At 38.0% G+C, this 27,024-nt stretch overlaps 1 protein-coding gene across 5 annotated transcripts in view; it reads right to left on the bottom strand.

The window, feature by feature from the left end:
• The window catches only part of BRAF (B-Raf proto-oncogene, serine/threonine kinase), a 197,250-nt gene that overhangs the window by 34,786 nt on the left and 135,440 nt on the right, over positions 1-27,024 (bottom strand). For 4 of the 5 annotated variants that reach the window (XR_004432742.1, XM_033192265.1, XM_033192266.1 and 1 more), the window contains exons 9-13: positions 19,796-19,832; positions 15,608-15,744; positions 14,826-14,943; positions 11,433-11,517; positions 10,353-10,529 (exon numbers count right to left, since the gene is read on the bottom strand). Coding sequence is in view for 4 of the 5 variants with exons in the window: in XM_033192265.1 (XP_033048156.1) it covers positions 10,353-10,529; positions 11,433-11,517; positions 14,826-14,943; positions 15,608-15,744; positions 19,796-19,832 (554 nt within the window). In the remaining variant the exon portion in view is untranslated. Of the gene's footprint in view, positions 1-10,352; positions 10,530-11,432; positions 11,518-14,825; positions 14,944-15,607; positions 15,745-18,279; positions 18,400-19,795; positions 19,833-27,024 lie in introns of all 5 variants that reach the window. The other variant, XM_033192268.1, reaches the window with a different exon arrangement.

The following is a 27,024-nucleotide window of genomic DNA, read 5'->3' as shown; positions in this document are numbered from 1 at the left end:
CCAGGCTGGTCTCCAACTCCTGGGCTCAAGTGATCTTCCCACCTCAGGTTCCCAAAGTGCTGGGATTACAGGCGTGAACCACTGCACTCACTGAAAGATGTTTTATTTATTTATTTTTGAGACAGAGTCTTGTTCTGTCATCCAAGCTGGAATGCAGTGGCACCATCTTGACTCTCTGCAGCCTCGTCTTCCTAGGTTCTAGAGATCCTCCTGTCTCAGCCTCCATAGTAGCTGGGACCACAGGCACAGACCACCACGTCTGGCTAATTTTTGTATTTTTTGGTAGAGATGGGTTCCACTATGTTGCCCAGGCTGATCCTGAACTCCTGAGCTCCAGCAATCCACCCGCCTCAGCTTCTCAAAGTATTGGGATTACAGGCGTGAACCACCACGCCCAGCCAAAATATGTTTTAAAATAGGAGACAATTCGGTAGGAAAGGAAAAACTGATGATGAACAAGATAGGAGATTTACTCAAAAGATGTCACTGGGTTAGGGGTAAGGGGATGGAATCTAGTGTACAAATGGAGGGACTGCCTTTTACTAGCGATAAGGCAGAAGAACCCGGTAATGAATGCAGGCAGGTGGGTAGATGTCATAATGGTTACTTCCAACTTTCTGAAAGAGATAGCAAGCAATGTTATCGCTGACTTCTTGAAGAAGAGGTTTTAGAGGCTTAAGGATATGAGGTTTTGAGGAGGTATGCCAGTGTCTAAAAGAGGACAGTGAATGAACTAGGAAACTGAAAGTATAACTGCTCTATAACATTAAGGGTCTACTTGAGGTTTTCAAAGGGACTGAATAAGTTGGGGAAGCAACATGCTTTAATCGTTAAAGGAAAACACTCTGGAGCCAAAGTACCTGGGGCAAGTTACTTGCCCCTTCCACAACCAGGTTTCTTTATCCATAAAACAAGGATATAATAAAAGCTGCAACTTCACAGGGTTGTTGAGGAGTAAATGAGGTAATGTATATAAAGTACACAGAATGTCTGACACATAGTAAGTGCCTATCATTGCTAAATACATTAGAGTATATTTTTAAAAAAACCCACAGAACACAGTTGGTATAAAGGAAAGGGGGAGACAGTGAGTTAACAGTATGTAGCAAAGCTGGTATCAGAATATTTATTGACCAGTAGAGATATTTAAGAGTAAAAAAAGCAAACCCAGTATGATTTAAAACAACAACAAGAAACCATTGTGTATACTATTAAAACACATCATTCTGAAAGGATACACAATAAACATCAAAATATTAATGGCAGTTATCTCTTGATGGTGGATTACTGGTGCTTTTCATTTATGTTAACATTTTCTGAATTTCCTATAATGATTACATATTTCCTCGTAACATGTTTTATTTTGAAATATTAAAAAACTGCAGTAGCAAAGGATAATGTCACTCATATTCTTACCATAATCTGACCCGTTACAACTTTTATACATTTGTCTCCTGCTACAGTTTGAATATGGTTTGTCCCCACAAACTCATGTGGAGGCTTGGCCCCAGTGTAATGGTGTTGAGAGTTGGTGGGACCTTCAAGAGGCATTTGGGTCTGGGTCATGAGGGATGCCCTCCTGAAAGCAAGAGTCACTGACTTCTTTTCTTCTTTGAGTCAGGGTCTCACTCTGTCACCCAGGCTGGAGTGCAGTGGACTCAACCATGGCTCACTGTAGCCTCAAAATCCTGGGCTCAAGTGATCCTCCTGCCTCAGCCTCCAGAGTACCTGGGGCTACAGGAGTGTGCTACCATGCCTGGCTAATTAAAAACCTTTTTTTTTTGTAGAGATGAGGTCTTACTAGGTTGCCCAGGCTGGTCTCAAACTCCTGGGCTCAAGCAATCCTCCCTCCTCAGCCTGCCAATATGCTAGTATTACAGGCATGAGCCACCACACCTGGCCAGGAATGAGTTCTACAGTTACTGTGAGAGGGAGTTGTTATAGAGAGAGGTCCTTCCTTGTGTTCTGCCCCTTTTGCGTGTGCCTACTTCCCCTTCTGCTTCTCCACTATGTTACCATGCAGTAGGAAAGCCCTCACCAGAAGCCCAGCAGATGTTAGCACCAATGCCCTTGGACTTCCCAGCCTCTAGGACTATGAGAAATAAGTTTCTTTTTGCAGAAAAGAATAAATTACCCCGCCTCAGTTATTGTTATAGCAACAGAAAATGGACTGAAACACTTCCAGTCTTTTTTTTTTTTCGAGACAGAATCTCCCTCTGTCACCCAGGCTGGAGTGCAGTGGTGCCACCTTGGCTCACTGCAACCTCCGCCTCCCAGGTTCAAGCAATACTGCTGCCTCAGCCTCCAGAGTAACTGGGATTACAGGCACCTGCCACCATGCCCAGCTAATTTTTTGTATTTTTAGTAGAGGTGGTGTTTCACCATGTTGGCCAGGCTGGTCTTGAACTCCTGATCTCAAGTGATTCCATTCGCCTCGGCTTCCCAAGGTGCTGGAATTACAGGCGTGAGCCACTGCGCTCGGCCACCTTCAGTCTTTTTTCAAAGTTTATACTTGATTCCTGGAGATAATCACTATGTTACTTGATCTTTGCTTTCTAATCCTTATTTCAGTACTTTTACATACATACATATATACCACTTTTTAAAGCCCAAATATAAAAAATGTTCTGCTTAAAATTTTTAAAGTGGTCTCATGCTGCAGCTTGCTTTTCTCACTTAACATTAATATTTTAAAGCTTTATGTTGATACCTATATAATCCATTTTATATGGCTATATACCTATATAATCCATTATATATGATTCTACTGCACAAAAAGTGCCAATATGTTATTTATCAAGTCTTCTCCTGATGAACATGTTTCCAATTTTTCAGTAAGTTTTTCTTTTTAAAAAAAATTTTCTTAAAATAATGTTTTAAGTTTTATGTACAGTCAGGGTCTCATAGTGTTGTCCAGGCTGGTCTCAAACTCCTGGTCTCAAATGATCCTATTACCCTAGTCTTCCAAAGTGCTGGGATTAGACGCATAAGCCACTGCATCCAGACCTATTTTTCACTATTATATGGTTTCCTATAATACATCTCCTTCTGTATACGTGACTTGGAACAAAAGCTAGTATTTCTTGGGGTTAGAACAAGCATTTTTCTATTTTAACAGATACTTCCAGAACGCCCTTAAGGTGGTTGGTTGCATCAGAAATGTCCCGGAAAGCAATTCCTCTAATCCTATGAACATTTGATCTTATCAGAACTCAGGCATTTTGCCAATTCCAGTGGGTGGAAAGTGGTACTTTTTTGTTTTACCTTGCATTTTCTGATTATTATTATTATCAGCACCCACCAGAAAATTATGTTATTTTTACCCACCAGAAAATTATGTTCACTATAATTAAATATTCTTTGGTCACTTAGAATTATTATCAATCACTAATGCATGTTCACCATTTTTTCAGCTTTAATTAATCCTTCTATCTTCAACTGGGTTCACTTATGAGTAAAAGGTGCATGCTCATCATTATTTAAAACAAAGTAAATTGTAAGGATTTATCTCCAAATTATTTTTAATCATCTTATTTTGAGAATATAATGCTTCTGTAAATATATCAATAGGCCGCAACTTTTTCTATGTGCCTCTTTATTTTTATTTTTTTTGAGACAGAGTCTCGCTCTGTCGCCCGGGCTGGAGTGCAGTGGCCAGATCTCAGCTCACTGCAAGCTCCGCCTCCCGGGCTCACGCCATTCTCCTGCCTCAGCCTCCCGAGTAGCTGGGACTACAGGTGCCCGCCACAATGCCCGGCTATTTTTTTTAGTAGAGACGGGGTTTCACCGTGTTAGCCAGGATGGTCTCGATCTCCTGACCTCGTGATCCGCCCGTCTTGGCCTCCCAAAGTGCTGGGATTACAGGCTTGAGCCACCGTGCCCGGCCTGTGCCTCTTTAATACTTAATTTTCTGATAAAGTTAAATTCAAAATTATACCATGAATATTATACTGAAATTATAAGGCTAGCAAAAAAAAGAAAAAAGAAAAAGAAAAAAAAGGCATGATGTACTGACCATTCCTGGAATTTCTTTAGTAACAGTATTCTTAATATACCTGGGTCCTTGGGATGAATCAACGACTGGCAGGTGAAAAGACGATAGGCCAGGTGCAGTGACTCACACCTATAATCCCAGCACTTTGGGCGGCCGAGGCAGGCGGATCACTTGAACTCCTGAACCAGCCTGGCCAACATGGTGAAACCCCGTTTACTAAAAATACAAATCGAGCAGGGCATGGTGGTGGGCGTCTGTAATCCCAGTTGTACTCGGGAGGCTGAGGCAGGAGAATCGCTCGAACCTGGGAGGTGGAGGTTTCAGTGAGCCAAGACTGTGCCGTTGCACTACAGCCTGGGTGACAGAGTGAGACTCCATCTCAAAAAAAAAAACAAAAAACAAAAAAGATGATGATGAAACATACTTTACCAACCCTTATTCCTCAGAATGAGTTTATAATTATCTACCATTAGAATAGCTCTGCTCCTTTTCAGGTAAACCCAGGAATCAGAAATAGTTTTTCACTGGGGTACAAATGGAAGACAGAACCACACAGGAAAAATGTTACCTATCCACTTTTTGCTTATAGTATGTAATCCAATAAAGGTGACACATTTGAAAGTCCTCATGATTCAAATTTTCTAAGTATTCTTATTTATTTTTGAGACAGGGTCTTGCTCTGTCATCCAGGGTGGAGGGTAGTGACATGATCATGGCTCACTGCAGCCTCAACTTCCTGGGCTCAAGTGATCCTCCCACCTCAGCCTCCCGAGTAGCTGAGAACACAGGCACACACCACCACATCCGGCTAATTTTTGTATTTTGTATTGAGATGGGTTTTGTCGTGTTATCCAGGCTGGTCTTAAACTCCTGGCCTTGGACAATACTCCTGCCTTGGCCTCACAAAGTGCTAGGATTACAGGTGTGAGACACGGTGCCCAGACTAACTTTTCTAATTATTAAAGGTTTTATATTATGAGTTAACTGCAACCCCAGCACTTTATAAAATGAATCCGTTTGTTCCTATTCTGCTTATATCCAGAGACTTTAGAATTAATTTTGGTGAGTAGTCAGAAAAGATCACTTTCAACAAAGGGCAGGCTATTCTGAAATAAAGGCTTTGCAAAAGTACATTATTAAGAGGCTATTTAAATACCCTATAGCTTTATTGTCTAGCTATAGACTGTATCTGGCTTGGTCAGTCCTTTGTGAGATGATGCTGGTCAGGGAAGAGGATATAGACATGAAGAATTGAAAGGAGGCACAGTAAGATGGTGGCTGTGATGGCCACAGAGAATTATCATCTGTGCTCAGGGTAGAGCCAGGGGACAGGAAGAAAGAGAGCTGGAGGGAGCTAAGAAGCAATATTAATTATCCAAGCAGGCTTCTAACTGGGAGTAACTTCTGGGATAATTCCAAAACAAAGCCCTCAGGATGAAACTATGGTTGGCATTCTAGATGAACAAGTATTGGAAACAGGGAGGAAAAATGAGGTATGTAAGGAATTCCATCTGTGTCATTTGATCCATGGGAATATATAGGGGGAAATTAAAACAGAGAATCAAACATGAGGCTGAAATGGATGACCAGAAGTCAAAAGATACGTTAAAATCTGTTACAAAATCAGCAGCAACAGTTAGGACTTGAAGAACCAGTTCATGACCCCTACGACCATTCTGTTTGTTCTAACATCTGTCAGCCTGATACCTTAGAACAGACTGTTCTACAACAACAACAACAACAACAACAAAGTTCAATCAAATGTACTAAAAATAGGCCGGGCCTGGTGGCTTACATCTGTAGTCCCAGCACTGTGGGAGGCGGAGGCAGTGGCTCTCTTGAGCCCAGGAGTTTGAGACCAGCCTGGGCAACATGGCGAAACTCCGTCTCCACAAAAAATACAAAAACATGAGCCGGGTATGATGGTGCACCCTTGTAGTCCCAGCTACTAGGGAGACTGAGGTGGGAGGATCACTTGAGGCAGAGGTTGCAGTGAGCTGAGATTGTGTCGCTGCACTCCAGCCTGTCCAGCCTGGGTGACAGAGGAGGGAGACTGTCTCAAAATTTTAAAAAAGTAGTGAAAATAGTGTACTTTAGTCATTGACAGTAGAGAAGAAAACAGGAATATCCACTTCAAGACTCATTGATGCAATCTGGTTATGTGTTCCAATTAATTATATACATTTTATGTAACTCGGTTTATAAAAGGTTTATCTAAGTGTCCCTTCTGAATTATGTTGCATAATATAGAAATTTAATATTAAACCATATAGTGTTTAAAATAATAGTTTTAAAACTTTTTTTGCTGAACACCCCTTAAAAGAATTCTGAGAAACTACATAACTCCTTTTAAATTAACATTTAAAAGTTACGTTTAAATAACTGCAAAGGATATAATTTCCAGTGTACTTGTAAATATCAACATTTTAGCATTTTGTTGCTATTACATGAATGTTCCTTAGAAAACCTCTGTTTCTGTTTAATGGATATAAAGTTATCTTCTCTCCCTCTGAGAAAACTGATAGGCTTTTTGGAGGTGGGATGAGGTGGGGGAGAGAGAATCTTGCATTGTATGTGTTTCTCCCAGTGCCTACTTTTCTCTATGTGTTTTACAGTCTCCTTATTTGCGTAAGACTTCCCCACCAATATCTAGTTATCCAGCGATACTCTTATTCAGACTAAGTGAGGGACTTACAAGCTGCTTGGAGGCTTTGAACATACAGATTTGTTTGCTATTTTTGAACTATACAGTAATCTAGGTGGAATCTCTGATGTCACTTTCTTTGGGTCTTTCCTCTTGAGCTGGTAAAATTCACCCAAGACTCTTCGAATCTCCTGCAGGAAGAGTAAGGTTTGGCTGCTAGCATGTTGGGAATCAAATAAAAAGAGAGGGCTGGGGAAATCTCCCTTTATCATTTAGTAAGCACATAGTCATCAAATCTCCATGTTTTGGGAAAGATATCCATGTCCTAGACATAGATTAGGGTCTCCCAGTCCAGAGATGTTTACTTTCCCCTCCCTAGAGAAGAAACTTCCAGTCTACTGCTAGGATAGGGATGGAGCAGTTACCTGGTGAGTAAGAGAACAGATTTAGAGAAATAACAGCTTTTCAAACAGGCCTTTCATTTTAACCCTTTCGTCCCCTGAGATAGTGATATTGCCAATTCCTGAGAATTGAGGATTCTATGGTATAAACCAGGTTGCCTTTAATTTCCCCACTGTCAACTGATCATTTAGCCTTTTGGGGTCTAAGTCCATGATCACTTCTCCACTTGCTTTCCAGCTTTCAAAATGTTGCTGATACTGTCTCCTTCCTCCCTGTTATCCCCATCCTCACGCGTCTATGCTTTAAAAAAAAATTCCTTTATTATAGTTTTAGTGGAGTTCCAGGAAGGAGCAAAAATCTGTCACCTTAATCTGAAACTCACATAGCCCTGTTAATAAGAGGAGTTTCAACTTGCCAAATCCTTCAGAAACTGAAGATGTGTCAGTACATTTAACCAGTTGTATGTTATCATCTTACAAGACAAAACTAAAAGGGAAAATAAACTATATCTTCCTTCGTTAATTTTAAACCGGTACTAAAAAGTATACTCTGCTGGAGGGCTTAAAACTTGGAATTAATACTTTTTCAGTTACTAAAATCTAGGATAAACTGAATGGAATGATCTATGTTCATACTATCGTACACTCATTGCATCATGTTAAACTGTGAGATCTATTTAAAAACACAAAGTGTTCCAGAGTAGATGACTGTAAAATTTACACTGATAATCTCAAACTGTAAAGTGGTATTTTCAAAATATATCACCTCTTCACTGACTGTTCTTCAGACTGCAGCACTATTCCAATTTGATAATGTATTTCTTTACTGTCACTTCTTGTCTTAATCCGCTCACCTCGGCCTCCCAAAGTGCTGGATTTACAGGAATGAGCCACTACACCCAGCCTGTTTGTTTTGGGACAGGGTCTTGCTCTGTTGCCCAGGTTGGAGTGCAGTGGCACAATCACGACTCCTTGCATCCTTACACTCCTGGGCTCAAGTGATCCTCCCACCTCAGTGTACTGAGTAGCCAGGACTACAGGCAAGTGCCACCACACCTGGCTAAATTTTTTATTTTCTACAGAGACAAGGGTCTTTCTATGTTTCCTGGCTGGTCTTGAACTCTTAGGCTCAAGCAATCATCCCACCTTGGCCTTCTAAAGTGCTGGGATTATAGGTGTGAGCCAGTATGCCCAGCCACATTTCTCAGTTGCGATGTGAGAAGGATTTGGCATCTCTTTCTTCTGAAAGGTAAATCTATCAATAATATGCAGTTATTGTGTATTTCATTTAATATGTGTAATCATTTTCATTTGACAGTTATGTACTGAGTATGCCCGGTCCCATTCTAGGCATTAGGCATAAAATAATGAGAAAAAAAAAAAAAAAGCCCCTGCTCTCATACAGCCTGCATTCTAGTGGGGATGAAAGACAACAAACAAGTCAGATGGAGCTGTGCGTTATAAAGAAAATCAAGCCTATGGGTATAGAGAGTGACAGAGTGATGTGGGGACATGTTAGTTATATAAGGTGAGCAAGAGTTTCAGTTAAAAGGGGACATATGAACAGAGACATAAGGATATTTGTGGCATGTGTATCCTAAAGAGAATGTAACAAACATAAAGGTCCTAAAGAAGGAACATGCTTGGCCTGCTGAAGAAACTGCAAAGAGACCAGTGGTGTGGGAAGAGAATAAGCTTTGTTTCTCACTGAATGTTTACAATTTGTGCCATGGTTTACTCTTCACAAGATTTTAAATTCTATTTTTTTTTTGAGATGGAATTTCGCTCTTGTTGCCCAGGCTGGAGTGCAATGGTGTGATCTTGGCTCACTGCAACCTCCACCTCCCGGGTTCAAGTGATTCTCCTGCCTTAGCCTCCCAAGTAGCTGGGATTACGGGCATGTGCCACCAAGCCTGGCTAATTTTGTATTTTTAGTAGAGACGGGGTTTCTCCATGTTGGTCAGGCTGGTCTTGAACTCCCAGCCTCAGGTGATCCGCCTGCCTCAGCCTTCCATAGTGCTGGGATTACGGGTGTGAGCCACCGTGCCTGGTCAAGATTTTAATTCTTTAAAAGCCTTTAGATTCGAACAGATTCAGAGATTCTAACTTATCTGAAAGGTTGAGATTGTTTCAAGTCTAGGGGCAAGTGGGAGTGTTACTGAATAAGGTAATAATTTGCTGTAATAAGTATTTTGGCTGAATATAGGCTTGTAAACAATCTAAATTATAGATATATTGCCAAGTTTTGAGAAAGAGAAGGTGGTGCAGTTGGAAGATCTAAGAACCAGATCTGGTTTTGAGTCTTGGCTCTACACTTACTTGCTAGAGTTGTAGGTGTTAGTACATATATACCCTTTTACTCTTTTATTCTAATTTTATAATGTAAAAGTAGCTTAGTGGTTATAGGGAAAGAATACTGGATTGGGAGTCAGAAATCCTGAGTTAAACATCTTTGGTGCCACTTATTAAATGTGTGCCCTTAGACAAGGCACTTAAAAGCCTCAATTTCCTTATCTGTAAAAAGAAAAAAGATCTACTTCATAACATTATAAAGATTAAATGACATAATAATTTATGTAAGTGAAAGCAATTTGTAAAAAACAAAATAATTAAGATCATACCTATTTTTAAACTTCTCATAGAGCTTTCAAATTCATATTTTACTGTTTATAATTTTCATCTAAGTGCTTTCAAAATTTAATTTTACTTTTTAATTTACGTATTCATTTGCACTTAAGAGTTGCATACAAAATTTAAAATTTATCCTTCAAAGTCAGTTCCCCATATTAGCTTATGATAAACTTTATAAAATAACTCTTTAAATTGCATAGCAAAATTCAACAGATATGAACTCACTTTGAAATCCTCAAAAAGGGTCAGAATGCAGATTTTCCACTTTATTAACTGACCATTTTGCAACAAAAAAATATGGGCACTCAGAGAAAATGATTTGAAAAAGTAACTAATTAACAACCATTCTGTTTATTTCAACAACCGTTAACAACTTTTTAGTAGGTTTTTGCTGTTTCTATCTTCTGAACCTCTCCTGCTTAGCTCAATAACTGAGTGCTGAGCCTAAGTTTGCAGTCATGTATTTATTATCAAATACTTGATATATGTTCTGAAGGCTGCACTAGACAAAGACATTTACTTTTTAGTATCATATTATTTACTAGCCATTAGTTAGCATCTATATTATGTTCCTGGACAGTAATTTAAAATGCAATCCAAAAGAATAGCAGGCAAAACCTTTAAAACATCCTCAATGGTCTTCAAAAATAATTTATAAGACATTTAACAGAATGGAACTTACTCCATGCCCTGTGCAGTCTGTCGTGCAATATCTATAAGTTTGATCATCTCAAATTTGGTCTCAATGATATGGAGATGGTGATACAAGCTGGAGCCCTCGCACCACTGGGTAACAATAGCTAGTTGTGGCTTTGTGGAATAGCCCATGAAGAGTAGGATATTCACGTGTCGTGTTTTCCTGTACAAAGAAACGTGACAGTAAATATTAAATGTCGACAAACTGTAGCAATTCTTACAAAAGAGAATCAAAGTAGTCTACCTATTGGTAAAATGTTCTCAGAAAAAGCTGTTTTTTTAAAAAGGCAACAAAAGGATAAATTTAGAAGAGACTGGGAATTGCCAAGTCTAACCTCCTACTTTATGCAAAAATATCTTTTTAAATATATCTGACAGGTAACTAGAGGTTGCTTAAATACCTTCAACTGTGGGAAGTTCATCACTCAGTATGTAGCTGATTCTTTTATTTTTATTTAAGTGGTTCTGGTATTATAAAGTTTCCAAGTGTTGAGACAAAATCATTTTCCTACAACTTTCACCTCTGGCTTGCTTCCCTGGTCTGCTCTCTGGAATAACTTTTTTCCTGCACTCTGGAATAACTGTGCACTCTCTTGAACATAACAGCCTTCTCTGAACTAAATATTCTCAGTTCTGTTGATTATTTTCCCCCGTTACACCTCTAGAATCTTCCCTATTTAGGTGGTCCTCGCTAGACATATTCTAGTTTGTCAATGTTTCTAAAATTTCAGAGCCCAGGACTAAATACCATCTCTAAATGTATTCTGATAAGCTTAAACATTGGAGAGCATTATTTTCATAAGTAGAACTATTATTTTACATTATCAGAATACTATACTTCCATTAATTCTGTCTAGGATTAAGTATTCTATCAACTGTACCATATAACATTGCATACTACTTAAAAGAATGTGGTTAAAGACAAAAATATACTCAGACATACTCTGTTTCTACAAATTTATCCATTTTGAGTAAATCTGTAAAGCTAATAGTCGCTACCACTGGGAACCAGGAGCTAATAAAAATAACTTCTTTCTCTGGAAAATAGTAATCCACACAAGCTCACCTGAGTACTCCTACTTCATTTTTGAAGGCTTGTAACTGCTGAGGTGTAGGTGCTGTCACATTCAACATTTTCACTGCCACATCACCTAAAAGGCAATTGTTATTCCAAGTGTCATTTCAATTTTTAAAATTTAAAAGTATAGAACATTCTTGGGTGTTTTCACTAATTATCATAGCCCTAACTCCACACCATTATTAAATCACAGATAAATTATACTTTAGCTATCTAAACTCCATTTGTTTTCTAAGGCTAAACACTCAACTAACAATGATATTCCTGTACTAGTATTTCAAAACATCAATCCAAAAAACAGCCAACCTTGTTTGTTCCATGGAAATTTGGTGAAATCAATTAAGTACCCATGGTATTTTCCAAATTATTTGACAATATTAAATTATACTTACTAGGCTTAATATTTATTTACTAATTGAAACTATAAGTAATGTTGAAACTACAATTAACAGGCCCTATGGAATTTTGCTTAAAAGTAGGAAACTATAAAAGTTTATCAGAGTAGTTAATATTTTTTTCAAATTTATGGATTACTTATGATACTTTGATTAGTAAAATGACTAACATTGTCACTAAAATTAAAAAAAAAAACTTTATGTGAAACAGCTGTAATTCTCAACACTGCCAGTAGGTGTTGAAATTGGTACAACTACTTTGTAACACTGTTGGCAGCATTACTAAAACTGGACGTATGCATACCCTGTGGTCTCACAATTCTGTTCACCAAAAGACATATACTAAAAATGTTTATAGCACCAGCATCAATCAAAGCCCCAAACCGGAAATGATCCAATTGCAATAGATGAAAGAAGAAATCATGTTATAGTCACACAATGAAACACTATAAAGAGAATGAATGACTTCCAACTACACACAACAATATAGATGAATCTTATAAACAATGTTGAATGAAAGGGGCCGACACAAAAGAGCACACACTATGCACTTCCTGTTGTGATCACAATGGTGGTTAACCTTAGGAGAGAGGTGATTGGCTGGAAGAGGACATAGTTGTGGGGGGGTGTTTCTAGAGTGCTAGTTAATGTTCTGCTTATTTAACTTTTTTTAGAGACAGAGTCTTGCTCTGTCACCCAGGCTGGATGGAGTGCAGTGGTATGATCATGGCTCACTGCAGCCTTGAACTCCTGGGCTCAAGCCATTCTCCCACCTCAGCCTCCTCAATAGCTGGGAGTACAGGCATGTGCCACCATGCCTGGCTAATTTATGGGTACTTTTATACACAGGCTGAGTATCCCTTATCCGAAATGCCTTGGACCAGAAGGTCTCAAATTTCAATTTTTTTCTGATTTTGGAATACTTTGATTATACTTATCAGTTTAGCATCACTAATCCAAACATCTGAAATCCTCCAATAAGTATTTCCTTTGAGCATCATGTCAGCGCTCAGAAAGTCTGATTTTGGAGCACTTTGGGTTTTGGATTTTGGATTAAAGATACCCAACCTGACTGGGTGCGCTGGTTCACAGCTGTAATCCCAGCACTTTGGAAGGCCAAGGTGAGTGGCTCACTTGAGGTCAGGAGTTTGAGAACAGCCTGGGCAACATGGCAAAACCTTGTCTCTACTCAAAACATGAAAATTAGCTGGGTGTGGTGGTACGCGCCTGTAATCCTAGCTACTCAGGAGGCTGAGGTAGAAGAATTGCTTGAATCTGGGAGGCAGACATTGTAGTGAGCCGAGATTGTGCCACTGCACTCTAGCCTGGGCGACAGAGTGAGACCTTGTCTTAAAACAAAACAAAATAAAACAAAACAAACAAAAATAAATAAAGATACTCAACTTGTATCTATATTTTAATAAGTTAAATCAACATTTATTTTTCTCAATTATCAAAGTAATACAGTGCTTATTCTATTGTTCATATAAAACACTGCATAGCACTTAAAAAAATGTTTAAAGACTTTTTGAAGGTATAAAAAAATTCCCTTAATTATGTCACTCAAAAGTGACACTATATGTTATTAGGCTTTTACATGAATGTAGTGTGAATATGAACACCTGTGAAAAGATAGCTTAAGGAGATATATACTAAAATACAAAGTCTTTTTTTTTTAGACAGAGTCTTGCTCTGTTACCCAGGCTGGAGTGCAATGGCGGGATCTTGGCTCACTGCAACCTCCACCTCCCAGGTTCAAGCAATTCTCCTGCCTCAGCCTCCTGAGTAGCTGAGATTACAGGTACCTGCCACCAAGGCTGGCTAATTTTTTGTATTTTTAGTAGAGACGAGGTTTCACCATATTGGCCAGGCTGGTCTCGAACTCCTTACCTTAGGTGATCCACCTGCCTTGGCCTCCCAAAGTGCTGGGATTACAGGCGTGAGCCACTGTGCGTGGCCTAAAATACTGCCATATAAAAACTTATGTTATATATTTCCATGAGCTCCATAATATGGTATATTATACATACTGCTTTGTCAAATTTCATATGCCAAAGACACCTTTCTATATCAATAAATATAGCTCTACCATGCCATTTTAACTCCTATATAATCATATATGAAGGTACAAATTTATCCAGTTCTCTAATAGTTGGATACATGTTCATTTTCATTTTTCATTAATATTAAACCTTTGATGAAAATACATCCACTACTCTAAATATAATCCAATTTAAAAATATTTTGTCCAACTAAGAGGCAAATGATGATTTCTACTTTTGAATTTGCAATTCTTTGATAACTAGTGAGGCTGAACATTTTGTATATGTTTACTGGCCACTTATATTTCTTTGTTAATTTTTTTTTTTTTGAGACAAAGTCTCACGGTCGCCAGGCTGGAGTGCAGTGGCGCGACCTCAGCTCACTGCAACCTTTGCCTCCTAGGTTCAAGTGATTTTCCTGCCTCAGCCTCCCAAGTAGCTGGGACTACAGGCACGCACTACCACACCCAGCTAATTTTGGTACTTTTAGTAGAGATGGGGTTTCACCATGGCCAGTAAGGTCTTTATCTCCTGACCTCTTAATCTGCCAGCCTCGGCCTCCCAAAGAGCTGGGATCACAGGCGTAAGCCACTGTGCCCAGTCAGTAAGTACATTTTTAATATGTTTACTTGTGACTTATAATAAAAATAAAATTATCAGCTGAAAGACTCTAAAAGAAAAAAAAATCCTTTTGAGGACTAGTTAACTTGGAGGAATTCTCCTTTAAAAATTATTACTATAATATAATGACAGGAGTCCTGATTGCTGTGAACGGTTTTTATTTCCCATAATTTTTGTTAGAAACTTTTGGAGGAATCCTGAAACTAATATAGTTTACTGATGCAAAGAGTGAATATTTCCTTTGATGATTGTTTTTACAAAATAAAAGTTGTTAAACATATCCTATTGTGACTTGTCACAATGTCACCACATTACATACTTACCATGCCACTTTCCCTTGTAGACTGTTCCAAATGACCCAGATCCAATTCTTTGTCCCACTGTAATCTGCCCATCAGGAATCTCCCAATCATCACTCGAGTCCCGTCTACCAAGTGTTTTCTTGATAAAAATAGTACAAAAGTCAAGTCAAACCAAACAAAAAAAGAAAACCTTATGTTTCACTCTTTTTTAATTGGTGCTAAATTCATGTATCTTATCTGATAATTCAGTCTTTCCAAAAAAAAAAAAAAAATCAACATACAGAAGTATTTTGGTAGGGTAAAAGATCCACTTATTCAACAATTAGTAACAATACTATGGCTAAAAAGTATTAGTTTTTTATTTTATTTTTAAATTTTACTTTAAGTTCTGGGATACATGTGCAGAATGTGCAGGTTTGTTACATAGGTATACATGTGCCATGGTGGATTTATTTTGCAGAAGAAAGTTGATTTTTTAAATAGGGAAGAATGTCCTTCGGTAGATATCTGAATTCTGGACCAGCCTTTTCATGCCTTCTAATACTAGTTTTCTCTCTTTTTCCTTATTTTAGAAGTAGAACACTGTTACTCTTCCAAAACTGCCTTCTACTAAATTATATTACAGATGACAGCAAAAAGCAGTGCTGTGGAAATATGCTTTAAGCAAAAAACTATCAGCTCTGAAATTTATTTAATTATGGGAGTTCTGTGTCACATATGGACATAATATATCTAAAGGATAATATTACATTTGGCTATGACTTCTAAGAAGAAAGAGAAAAAAAGATATCATATACTCTTACCATCCGATTCCTGTCTTCTGAGGATGAAGATGACTTCCTTTCTCGCTGAGGTCCTGGAGATTTCTGTAAGGCTTTCACGTTAGTGAGTGAGCCAGGTAATGAGGCAGGGGGGGTGGCAGACAAACCTGTGGTTGATCCTAAATTAGGGATAAGAAAAATGTATACATTAAGGAGGAGCAAGTATGTTAATTTATCAGGGGTAGAAGGATGGGGGATATTTAGACTTAATTTTAAAATGTAGTGCATATTTAAATATAGACCTTTTGGAAAGGATGGGCCAAAAAGGGACCTCATTTGGTGATTACAACTATAATTTCTTTTAGTTTTCCGGCCAATTTAATGACCTTTAAGATATCTGACGATAGATACATACTTTGTTTACTGGTGCAAAATCTAGGAGAAAAACAATCTCTCTAAAACAAGATAGAAATACTAAAAATACTCCCAAGTTTCTGTTTCTTTGATGAAAAAAAATCAAAAAGCAAAATCAATGTAAATGCCTATATAACAAGTACACTTTTAATTAATTATTTAATATTACCTCAACAGCCAATCAATATAAAAAAAGGAAACCCCCAAATGGAAACATTTTCTAATAATGGCCATAATGTTGAAAATATCTGACTTATTCATATTAATCACTAAACTCAAATACAATCCTAAACTACATGCTCTACTATTTAAGAGATATTGGTCAGTATCATTGGTTCCTAGAGGCTGACATTATTAAACAAAGATTATTTGTTACCTACAAAACAGAGTTAATGTAAATAAAGCCAGGCATATTTCTCAAGACTTTCTGAAAAATCTCTGCCTTTGTAAGTGAGAGCTTTGTAAGTAAGCGCTATGGCCTCTCAGCCAAGTTACTATAAATACAAATATTCTATAGGTCAAGTGAGCCTGAGGAGTATACTCTTTGGAAGTGATCTCCGTTGGCAGGGTTGCATACCTTTCTCATGGCCAACATCCTGAGATAAGGTACAGTAGCACCTGGTTCAGAAGGGTTCAGGGCAGTGAATCTTACTGGGGCCTGAATACAGCTGAGTAGAACTCAGATGTCCAGGTAATAGTTCTATATACGGAAGAACAAAATGACCTCAAGAAAATAGATTCTTTTTAAAAAATGACTGCTACTCTTAAGGAAAAAAAGAGTTACTATCTTTCAGATAACAAGGATACCAATAACCACATTTAAATGTTAAATCTGTAGAAAATATTTACTATTATTATATCATATTATATCACCATGTAGAATTTTCATGATCTCATATGCAATTTTCTAAAATAAAATGGTGTCCAGAATGTCTATTACGTAGAGCACAATCCATTTTCTACCTCCCATTGATAATTTTCAACATTATAAAGCCTTAACTGCTTGACCAGGCTTCACAGTTATGATCTACTAAGTAGTTTTATTGTATCACTTAATTGTATTACTCACTACTGTATGACTTCCATCCCATTCTATGGATTTTCTGAGAAACAGCAGGGCTGAGAGAGCAAATATCTAAAGCACCATTACTACATTCAGAATATATAACAGATACTAACTAGCAAGAATCAGTAAATATAAATCTTTAAAAATATTTATAGCAAGACACCTTTCCCAGCTTTGACTTGTTTTTTTTTTTTTTTTTTTTTTTCAGATGGAGTCTCACTCTGTCACCCAGGCTGGAGTACAATGGTGTGATCTTGGCTCACTGCAGCCTCCGCCTCCTGGGTTCAAGAGATTCTCCAGCCTCAGCCTCCCAAGTAGCTGGGATTACAGGCACCCGCCATCATGCCCGGCTAATTTTTTTGGTATTTTTGTAGAGATGGGTTTTCACCATATTGACCAGGCTGGTCTCGAACTCCTGACCTCAGCTGATCCATCCACCTCGGCCTTCCAAAGTGCTGGAACTACAGGCGTGAGCCACCGCGCCTAGCCCAACTTAAGTTTTTACAAATCAGTTTAACCACTAAATAAAACAGCAAGATGAAATGGGAGAATGAAATTACACTGTAAACTTTCTTCTATTAGGACATAATTAAAAGGATAAATCATCAAATTTCTGAAGTACACTGAAATATCTAAAGTATGTTATAAATCTTTTTTTTTTTTTCCTTTTTTAACAGCTCCCTACCTTTGACAAAAATACACACATCCCATATTGGAGGAAAGAAAAACCCAAAAAACACAGCTAGTATTCCAGAATCTGAAAAAGGCCAAAAGCCTAATAAAATCTCATAATAGAAGTTTCCATTGACATTTCAATTTTCTTAAAAACCACAAAAATTATTAACAAATATAAATCATCAAGAATAATCACTTAAATGCATTAAAATCAAAGGTATCCAGTAAGCTCTTCCCCACCCACCTTATTTATTCCCACCCACTAAGTTTAAGAAATTATCAAGACCAGGAAGTAATAAAATAACAAAAAACAAGATGGAAATCTCAGGTCAGGATTTTCTTGCTTTTAAAAATTTATGACAGACAGCATACAGAAAGCTTGTGGCAGTGAGTATGTGTGAGAAGCACACTCAGAGCATTCCAGCCAGGCCAAGCAGAAATTTAGTACTGAAAACTTTCACACTTACAAACACACGCTGTGAGGGTGAGGCACAAACAGCATCTGTAGTTTTATATTTAGTTTGCTTTGGGTGAAAACAAGAAAGAAGAGCCCAACTACCTCTGAACACTGGGCCAGGCTCAAAATCAAACACTATTTCACTGGGGACAGAATGTAGGAGGGGACTGGGAGTCCGGGATTGGTATTTCCGAAGACAGCGCATCAGCTGGTTCAAAGGGGCTGTTAGAAGAGAAAGAGAGGGGCAGGCAAACACAGGAAGACAGACACACAGAAGAAATGAAAGAAGTCATGGGGAATAAATAAGATGAATCGAAGCCTGCTTCATAAAATAATTCTGGACCAAAAATCTGCTCATTTTCATAAAATCCCAATGATTTTTTAAAAAGTGACTCATGAAAAGGACAAGAAATGCCATTTGATTTTAGGTACTAAGCAGGCTGTGTTTATGACTAAGTTAATTTTGTGATGCTAACATGATGGCAACATTTAAATGCTGGATGTATTAGGCAAAATTATCAAAAGCCACAGCTATTAAGACATATGAAAGTCAAACTGGCAGCAACATTAATTGGCAGGTTCATGAAATAACAAACAGGAAAAAAAAAAATGCTCGTGTAACTATGTGCTATCATCAATACCAAGTCCAGAGTATAGAATGCAGGCTTATTATTATTTTGGTTGCTTCACGGGTATACAGAAACGTAACAAAAGAAAGTTTATAACAATGTTTACTCAATGTAAAATATTGTTGAGTCTGGGCTTAGATATTGTGAAGATAAAGAAGGTCACAGTGAAGAGGTCAACTCTAAGTATGATATGCAGTTATTACAGGTCTTCCTTACTAGACAGAAGACAGCAGGGAAGGTAAGTGTAAAGGACCTCCTGGAAGAAAACTTCAAGATAGTCTCAAATGTCACCTCTTATAAAACATATAGGGTAATGCTTACAAAAAGTATTTTCTTAAGTAATGTTGTCTTATGTGCTAGAGTGAATACTAGATGAAAATTCAGTTAGAAATCTCAATTCAGTTTCTCATTTGTGTATTTACTGAACTAAGAAGAGGACAAATGGGCTTCGCCATTATGGGTCTGTTCTATAAAATGTACATTTAAAACACCTGTAGAAAGTTGAAGGAAAGTGGCTGATAATGTCTGACAAACCCCCTCTTCAGAATGATTTAGCAAAGTTTTATCTGATTCTAAGGTCAATCTTTAAGTATCAGTGAAGACCCACAAAGGAAATTTATCAACAATAGCTTTCAAGACAGTTACAAATTAATAAAGCAGGTATAATAATTAAGGATATTTCCTTGGTAAGACATTTTAAAACTGTAGTCTTACGGCCATACCATCCTGAACTTGTCTGATCTCAGAATAAATGTAGATAGTACATTTTAAGACTTCCTTTTATGTCATCTTTTCTACTCATGTTATAAATTAGTTAACATTTTATTAGAGATAAATGACAAATACTATAGAAAAACAAAAAAATTTTGGGTTTCTCTACACATTTTTCTCTGTGTCTGTCTCACGCAAGAGGCAAGTATAAAGGAGATAAGCAGCAAAGCAACTGCAGTTTCCTCGAATTTTTTAAAAAAACTGAAATCACTACTTACCTCCATCACCACGAAATCCTTGGTCTCTAATCAAGTCCTACAAATAAACAGTAATGTATATTTATTTCAAGCTAGCATATAATCAGAAAGTAGTGATAACACTGATTTTTCCACTAACATTAAATGAATTATTTTATTAATTAAAACAATACATCTTATAACTATTACACAAAACAATTTGGAATTATCTAGTGAACATAATAAAATCTAAATTTTGAAGTACTTGTCAATGTAAGCCTATAATGAAAGAATTATTAGTCCTAATCAAATGTTGAAATCCATTTCAGGCCATTCAAAACCAATGGCTTCCATTATCCTCAACAATCCAATGCAGGAGCAGAAAACCAAATACTGCGTTTTCTCACTTGTAAGTGGGAGTTGAATGATGAGAACAAGTGGACACATGGGGGAAACAACACACACTGGGACCTGTCGGAGGGTGGGTGGTAAAAGGAGGGAGAGCATCAGAAAGAATAACTAATGGATGCTGTGCTTCATACCTAGGTAATGGAATAATCTGTGTGCAAACTGTTGTGGCACATGTTGAGCTATGTAACAAACCGGCACATCCTGCACATGTACCCATGAACTTTGGAAATAAATAAATTTTTTTAAAAATGGTTTCATCAATCCTTAAAAAAAATTATACTGGTGCATATTAAGAGCGATAAAAGTGTTCATAGTCTTTGATCCTGTAATTCCACTTCTGGGAACTTTTCTTAAGGAAATAATTCAGAAGAAAAAGTGATATGCACAAAGATGTTTAGTGCAACATTATCTATCATACTAAAAAGTTAGAAATAATTATTTCTCTATTATAGGCATTTCGACACACTTTGGTTAAGAAAATTTTAGTGTATCAATTTAATGAAGTATTATGCAGCTACCAAAATAATTAGGAAGCTTGAATCACGAAACATGTTTACAGTGTAATTAAAAAATACAAAAGTAAAAGTACACTGATTACAATCATAAAAATATGGGTGGATAAGGACACACTAGAAGAGGGAAGGAACAAAATGGCTCATAGAAAGGTTTTGCTCTTTGGGAGACCGAGGCGGGTGGATCACGAGGTCAGGAGATCGAGACCATCCTGGCAAACACTGTGAAAACCCGTCTCTACTAAAAATACAAAAAAACTAGCCGGGCGTGGTGGCGGGTGCCTCTAGTCCCAGCTGCTCGGGAGGCTGAGGCAGGAGAACTGTGTGAGCCCGGGAGGCAGAGGTTGCAGTGAGCTGAGATCGTGCCACTGCAGTCCAGCCTGGGTGACAGAGCGAGACTCTGTCTCAAAAAAAATGAAAGGTTTTGCTAAAATTTGTCCTGTTTTTGAGACTGAGTTGTTCTCTCGCCCAGGATGCAGTGCAGTGGTGTGATCTTGGCTCATTGCAACCTCTGTCTCCTGGGTTCAAGTGATCCTCCTGCCTCAGCCTCCTGAGTACCTGGGACTACAGGCATGCGCCACCATGCCCAGTTAATTTTTGTATTTTTAGTAGAGACGGGTTCACTATGTTGGCCAGGATGGTCTTGAACTCCCAACCTCAGGTGATCCGTCCACCTCAGTGTCCTAAAGTGCTGGGATTACAGGCATGAGTCACCGCGCTTGGCCGCTAAAATTTGTCTTTATTATTAAAATACAGCTCTTCATGCGCCAGGCGCAGTGGCTCAAGCCTGTAATACCAGCACTTTCAGAGGTCAAGGCAGGTGGATCACGAGGTTAGGAGTTCGAAACCAGCCTGGCCAACATGGTGAAACACCACCTCTACTAAAAATGCAAAAATTAGCCAGGCATGGTGGCACACGCCTGTAATCGTAGATACTCAGGAGGGGGAAGCAGGAGAATTGCTTGAATCTGAGAGGCGAAGGTTCCAGTGAGCTGAGATTATGCCACTGCATTCCAGCCCGGGTGACAGAGTGAGACTCTGTCACAGAAAAAAACAAAAAACAAAAACTTATATATATATATATATAGCTCTTTATAACAACATTGGTAGTGGGGACAGTCGCTACGGGTAATGCAATTTGGGCCTTGATAGGTAGAACTTCCATTAGTCTGTTTATTTAGTTTAACTTAAATATGAGGGATTGAATGGCCCCAAATATCTCTAAATAGTCTCTGCAAATAGACAACTTTTTGTTTAGAGGCTAAAACAAATTCTTTAAAGATGTATTTCTATTATGTTTAATGTATCATAAAAAGCCTTCAACATTTTCTACAGAATAATCAAATACACACCTGAAAACAAGGTGATAGGAGTTATGTGGCTACCAAAAAATACAAAAATTCTAGTGATGTCATTAACTTTCCATTCTTGAGAGCTTACAATCTCATTGGAAGTAAGATGCACACATTGGAAGTAAGAAGGAAGTAAATGAAAATCAAATAATTTAAGAATAATTGCGTAAGAATATAATAAAAGAGATGCCAAAGTTTGTTGCTTAGTTGACTGCCAACTAAGTGATATGGGTGATAAGATTTTTTTTTTGAGATGAAGTCTCGCTCTTGTCACCCAGGCTGGAGTGCAATGGCACGATCTTAGCTCACTGCAACCTCCACCTCCTGGGTTCAAGCGATTCTCCTGCCTCAGCCTCCCAAGTAGCTAGGATTACAGATGTCTGCCACCATGCCCCGCTAATTTTTTATTTTTGGTAGAGACGGGGTTTCATCATGTTGGCCAGGCTGGTCTTGAACTCCTGACCTCAGGCGATCCACCTGCCTCAGCCTCCCAAAGTGCTGGGATTACAGGCATGAGCCACTGCACCCGGCCAATAAGATTTTTAGTGCTATGTATGATAACTATAGGACTTGTTCGCTGGTAAAGCAGTCAAGGAATTTACTCTGAGTTAGGGTTTCAGAGATAGAGAGGCATGCAGAAGAGCAAAGAGTCTTTTAGATGGAACGAACAAGACAAAGGCCATATCCTTTTCTTTTTTTGTTGCATCCCCACAACTCCCCACAACTATGGATTCACCAAATTTTGCTTTCTCTGCTCTTACAAGTTACTGCTAGTAACAACATAAACTTAGATTCTTTAATTCCGAATGTGTTCTTTTTTTTTTTTTTGAGACAGAGTCTTGCTCTGTCGCCCAGGCTGGAGTGCAGTGGCCGGATCTCAGCTCATTGCAAGCTCCGCCTCCCAGGTTTACGCCATTCTCCTGCCTCAGCCTCCGGAGTAGCTGGGACTACAGGCGCCCGCCACCCTCGCCCGGCTAGTTTTTTGTATTTTTTAGTAGAGACAGGGTTTCACCGTGTTAGCCAGGATGGTCTCGATCTCCTGACCTTGTGATCCACCCGTCTCGGCCTCCCAAAGTGCTAGGATTACAGGCTTGAGCCACTGCGCCCGGCCTCCGAATGTGTTCTTAAAGCTCCTTGACAATCTTTTCTACTCATTCTAGGTTTCAAAGGTTCTTCTAGCATTTGAAAACTGGATATTTCAACTCTTTTCCCACTCTTTTGTAGTTCCTTCTTTTACTTACATCCCTTCCCTTCATCACAATAGAGAAAACAAAAGCCATCAAACAACTTTTCTGCTCTAATATCTGTAACTATTTGCATATTAATATTAGCTATAATTTCTGAATTATTATGTACCAGGCATAATAAGCAATTCAAACCCCTATAGAAGGTAAACACTACTGGCTCCAGGATTAAATAATTTACCCAACATCACACAGTCTGTAAAGAATTACAGAGCTGGCTATGTCCATCTTTAATTCTTCATAGTCTCTGAGAGACATAATTTCCAAGTTCAAGGAATTTTATTACATCAATTATTCCCTCTCTTGTTATCTTCAATTTCTCTTCACTGGCTTCTTCTCCAATTACAAATATACTAATGTCTCTTACATTAAAAACAATTGTCTCTTGGCTGGGCGCAGTCGCTCACGCCTGTAATCCCAACACTTTGGGAGACTGAGGTGGGTGGATCACTTGAGGTCAGGAGTTCAGGACCAATCTGGCCAACATGGTGAAACCCTACTAAAAATACAAAAATTAGCTGGGCATGATGGCGGGAGCCTGTAATCGCAGCTACTTGAGAGGCTGAGGTGGGAGAATTGCTTGAACCTGGGAGGTGGAAGCTGCAGTGAGCAGAGATCACATCACTGCACTCCAGCCTGGGTGACAGAGCGAGACTCCACTCAAAAGATAAAAAACAAACAAACAAAAACAACGGAAAAACAAACAAACAAAAAATTGTTCCTCAACCCTGAATCAAGCTATCCTCTTTTGTCATTCCTTCACAGCCAAGCTTCTCAAAATTAACACTTAATCCTACCTCCTCACCTGCTGCCTTCTCCTCTTACTGGCCCTCTAAAACAACTCTCAATGAAGTGAAGATGACATTTCAATTGCCAAAATTGATAAGTCATTTCAGTCTTTATCTCATTTGAATCTTTACGGCAACTGACACCAACTACTTCAGTGTTCTTGAAACCCCTTTTCTTCCTTTGGCTTCTGCAACACTTTTTCTAAGTTATCTGGAGCTAGACTTAGGAAGAGACAGCCCATAAAGGAGACAGTCTCTGCCTGCACCTACAATGTTAATGTTTATCAGGGTTACATTTTCTCCCCTTTTCAATTTACATATGCTCTTTGAGTAATTTATATCCATGGCTTTAATTGACATAAATATGCTAATTACTCCTAAACCTGTATCTCTGTTCAAGGTCCTTATATCCAACTACTACTGGATTTCTAAATCTGAAAGTCCCACAGGCATCTTAAAGTCAATATATCCCTCCAAAAAGCTAAAATTTTTGCTTCTGCAAACCTTGTTTTTCTTTGGTATTTAGCAAACGGTGCTATTTACCAGAAACTCGGTCTATAAGCTAAGTATCTATAAGCCAGAAACCTGGCATTATCCTCTACTTCTCATATTTTTCGCTCCTCTCCTCTACTACAAAACTGTATAGTGGTTAAGTATAAGAGAGAAAGGCCAGGTTTGAACCCATTTCAATAATTTGTCAGCGGTGTAATCTTGGGTATGTTTCTTAACCTCTGTAAATCTTAACAGTAAAATAAAGCTAATAATGGTACATAACCTATGAGTTTTTATGAGGATGAAATAAGAAAGTCTATGTAAAGCACTTAGCATAATACCTGATATATAAGTATTCATAAATAGTAGCCATCTTCAACATGATTCATAAGACTCAACACTGATTCACTAATTCATAGTCTCCCTTACCACAACACACTTTCACATCACCAATGCTATTACTTGAGTTTAAATATCATTTCTTGTCTGAAATACTGCAAAAGCCACATTATTGACAGTGCTGCCTCTATGTGTTTCCCATTTCATCTATCCTCCACACTACCATCAAAGATTTTTCTAAAATATAGAGCTGATCACTTCCTCTCACACTCAAAATTCTTCAGATTCCCTAGGACTACTTTAGATTTTAGAGTAATACACAAAGTCTTTCACTGTAGATTTTATCTACCTAGTTTCACCTTCCACCATTCCCCAAGCCTTCTCCTGGATCCTAAACTTCAATATCAACTAGTAATTACATTTCATGTAAAGGCACTTCTATGCCTTTCATTTCTTTAACAAATGACTTTCCACATCCCCCTATGCAGTGTACTCCTACTTATTCATCATAATCTGGCTTAAATATTATTCCTTCTCTGCTCAATATTCCTAGATCCAACCAGATGGAGTTTATAACCCCCTTCTCTAAACTACCATTATATGTTTTGTAATTATCTATTTAAATATTTGATTCACCCATTAGCCTGTGACTTCCTTAAGGGCAAAGACCATGTGCTATCAAAAATAATTCCCAATTGCCTAACACAATGCATAGCCCACAGTTATTAGTAAATCTTTTAAATGGAATCATAAGTGATTGAGCATGGATAAAAATGCTAAAGAGTTTGCACTTTATCTTATAATCAATGGTAAGTCACTAAAAGTTTTGGAACAAGAGAACAGATGATGCTAGAGGTGTAAAAAAATTATTCTGACAGTTGCAGAAAGAATGGAAATGGAAAGAGAAAAATCAAAGGCAGAAAATCTATTTAGGAGATTAATGTAGCATATAATTCAAGTGAAAAAATATGGGCCGAAATGGCGGCGGTAACAAGTAAAACCAGTTTGTGATGCACATTAAAAGGTGATACCTTTTGACTGGTTATAAGAGAGGATGAAAAGGCAAGATATAAAGGTGACACTCTAAATGAAGCCCAACAGACCAGGGAACAGTGGTAACAATCGGAGAAAAAGCGAATAGTCTAAAAGGATGGTAGTTTTCAAAATAAAGAAGAAGGTTGCAATTTTGGACAGACTGAGAACAACCCTAACCTAGACATATGGTTTGATTTCTTATATCACATTCTCCTTTTCCCCTTTCTTCCTTTGTTTTTAGGTCTTGCTAGATAGAGGTGAATCTTACTAATTAAGGAAAACTCATACTAGAAAAAAGTCACTTAAAATGAATCCAATAAAAATAGAGAAAAGTTTCTTAGTAAAAAGTGGGAAGAAAGTATGATTTGCAAATTTATCTAAAATAACAAAATAAACATTTATAATAGTTTTTCTTTTATATTAACATTTAATAAAATTTATAGTTCCAACTATATGCTAATTTCAAAATAAAAACAGAAAGAATTTTTTGTTGGTCATAATGCCAAGCTTATGATAGCACAAATTGAAATTCTTTTTTTTTGAGACAGGGTCTCACTCTGTTGCTCAGGCTGGAGTGCAGGGGTGCAATCATAGCTCACTGCAGCCTTGACCTCCTGGGCTCAAGCAATCCTGCCACCTCAGCCTCCTGAGTAGCTGAGACTACAGCTGAGACCTCACCATGCATGGCTAATTTGTTTTCTTTCTGGTAGAGATGGGGGTCTCACTATGTTGCCCAGGCTGGTCTCTAACTTCTAGGTCAAGCATTCCTCCCATCTTGGCCTCCCAAAGTTTTGGGATTACAGGCATGAGCCACCATGCCTGGCCTGAAATTCTTAATTTCATATTCACCTCTTATAGGCACAATCATAATCATTTTTATGAAAGTTTTAAAGAACTTAATCAATTCTGCCAAGGGTTTCTATCAGTCCTTTGATATTTAAACCATTTTCATTTGAAGATGACTTTTATAGAGATGGTATCATAAGGGAAAAAAATCAGAGTGACTGTATAACTTGGTGTCAGTGAAGTATTTAATGCCACCAGAGAGAAACCAGAGGCTTTTCTGATTTGTGATTCACAAAAAGCTTATCACTTAAA

Source organism: Trachypithecus francoisi, unplaced genomic scaffold (genome assembly GCF_009764315.1).
Source record: "Trachypithecus francoisi isolate TF-2019V2 unplaced genomic scaffold, Tfra_2.0 Lachesis_group4, whole genome shotgun sequence".
Taxonomy (NCBI): Eukaryota; Metazoa; Chordata; class Mammalia; order Primates; family Cercopithecidae; genus Trachypithecus; species Trachypithecus francoisi.
This window is presented reverse-complemented; position numbering and strand designations above follow the sequence as displayed.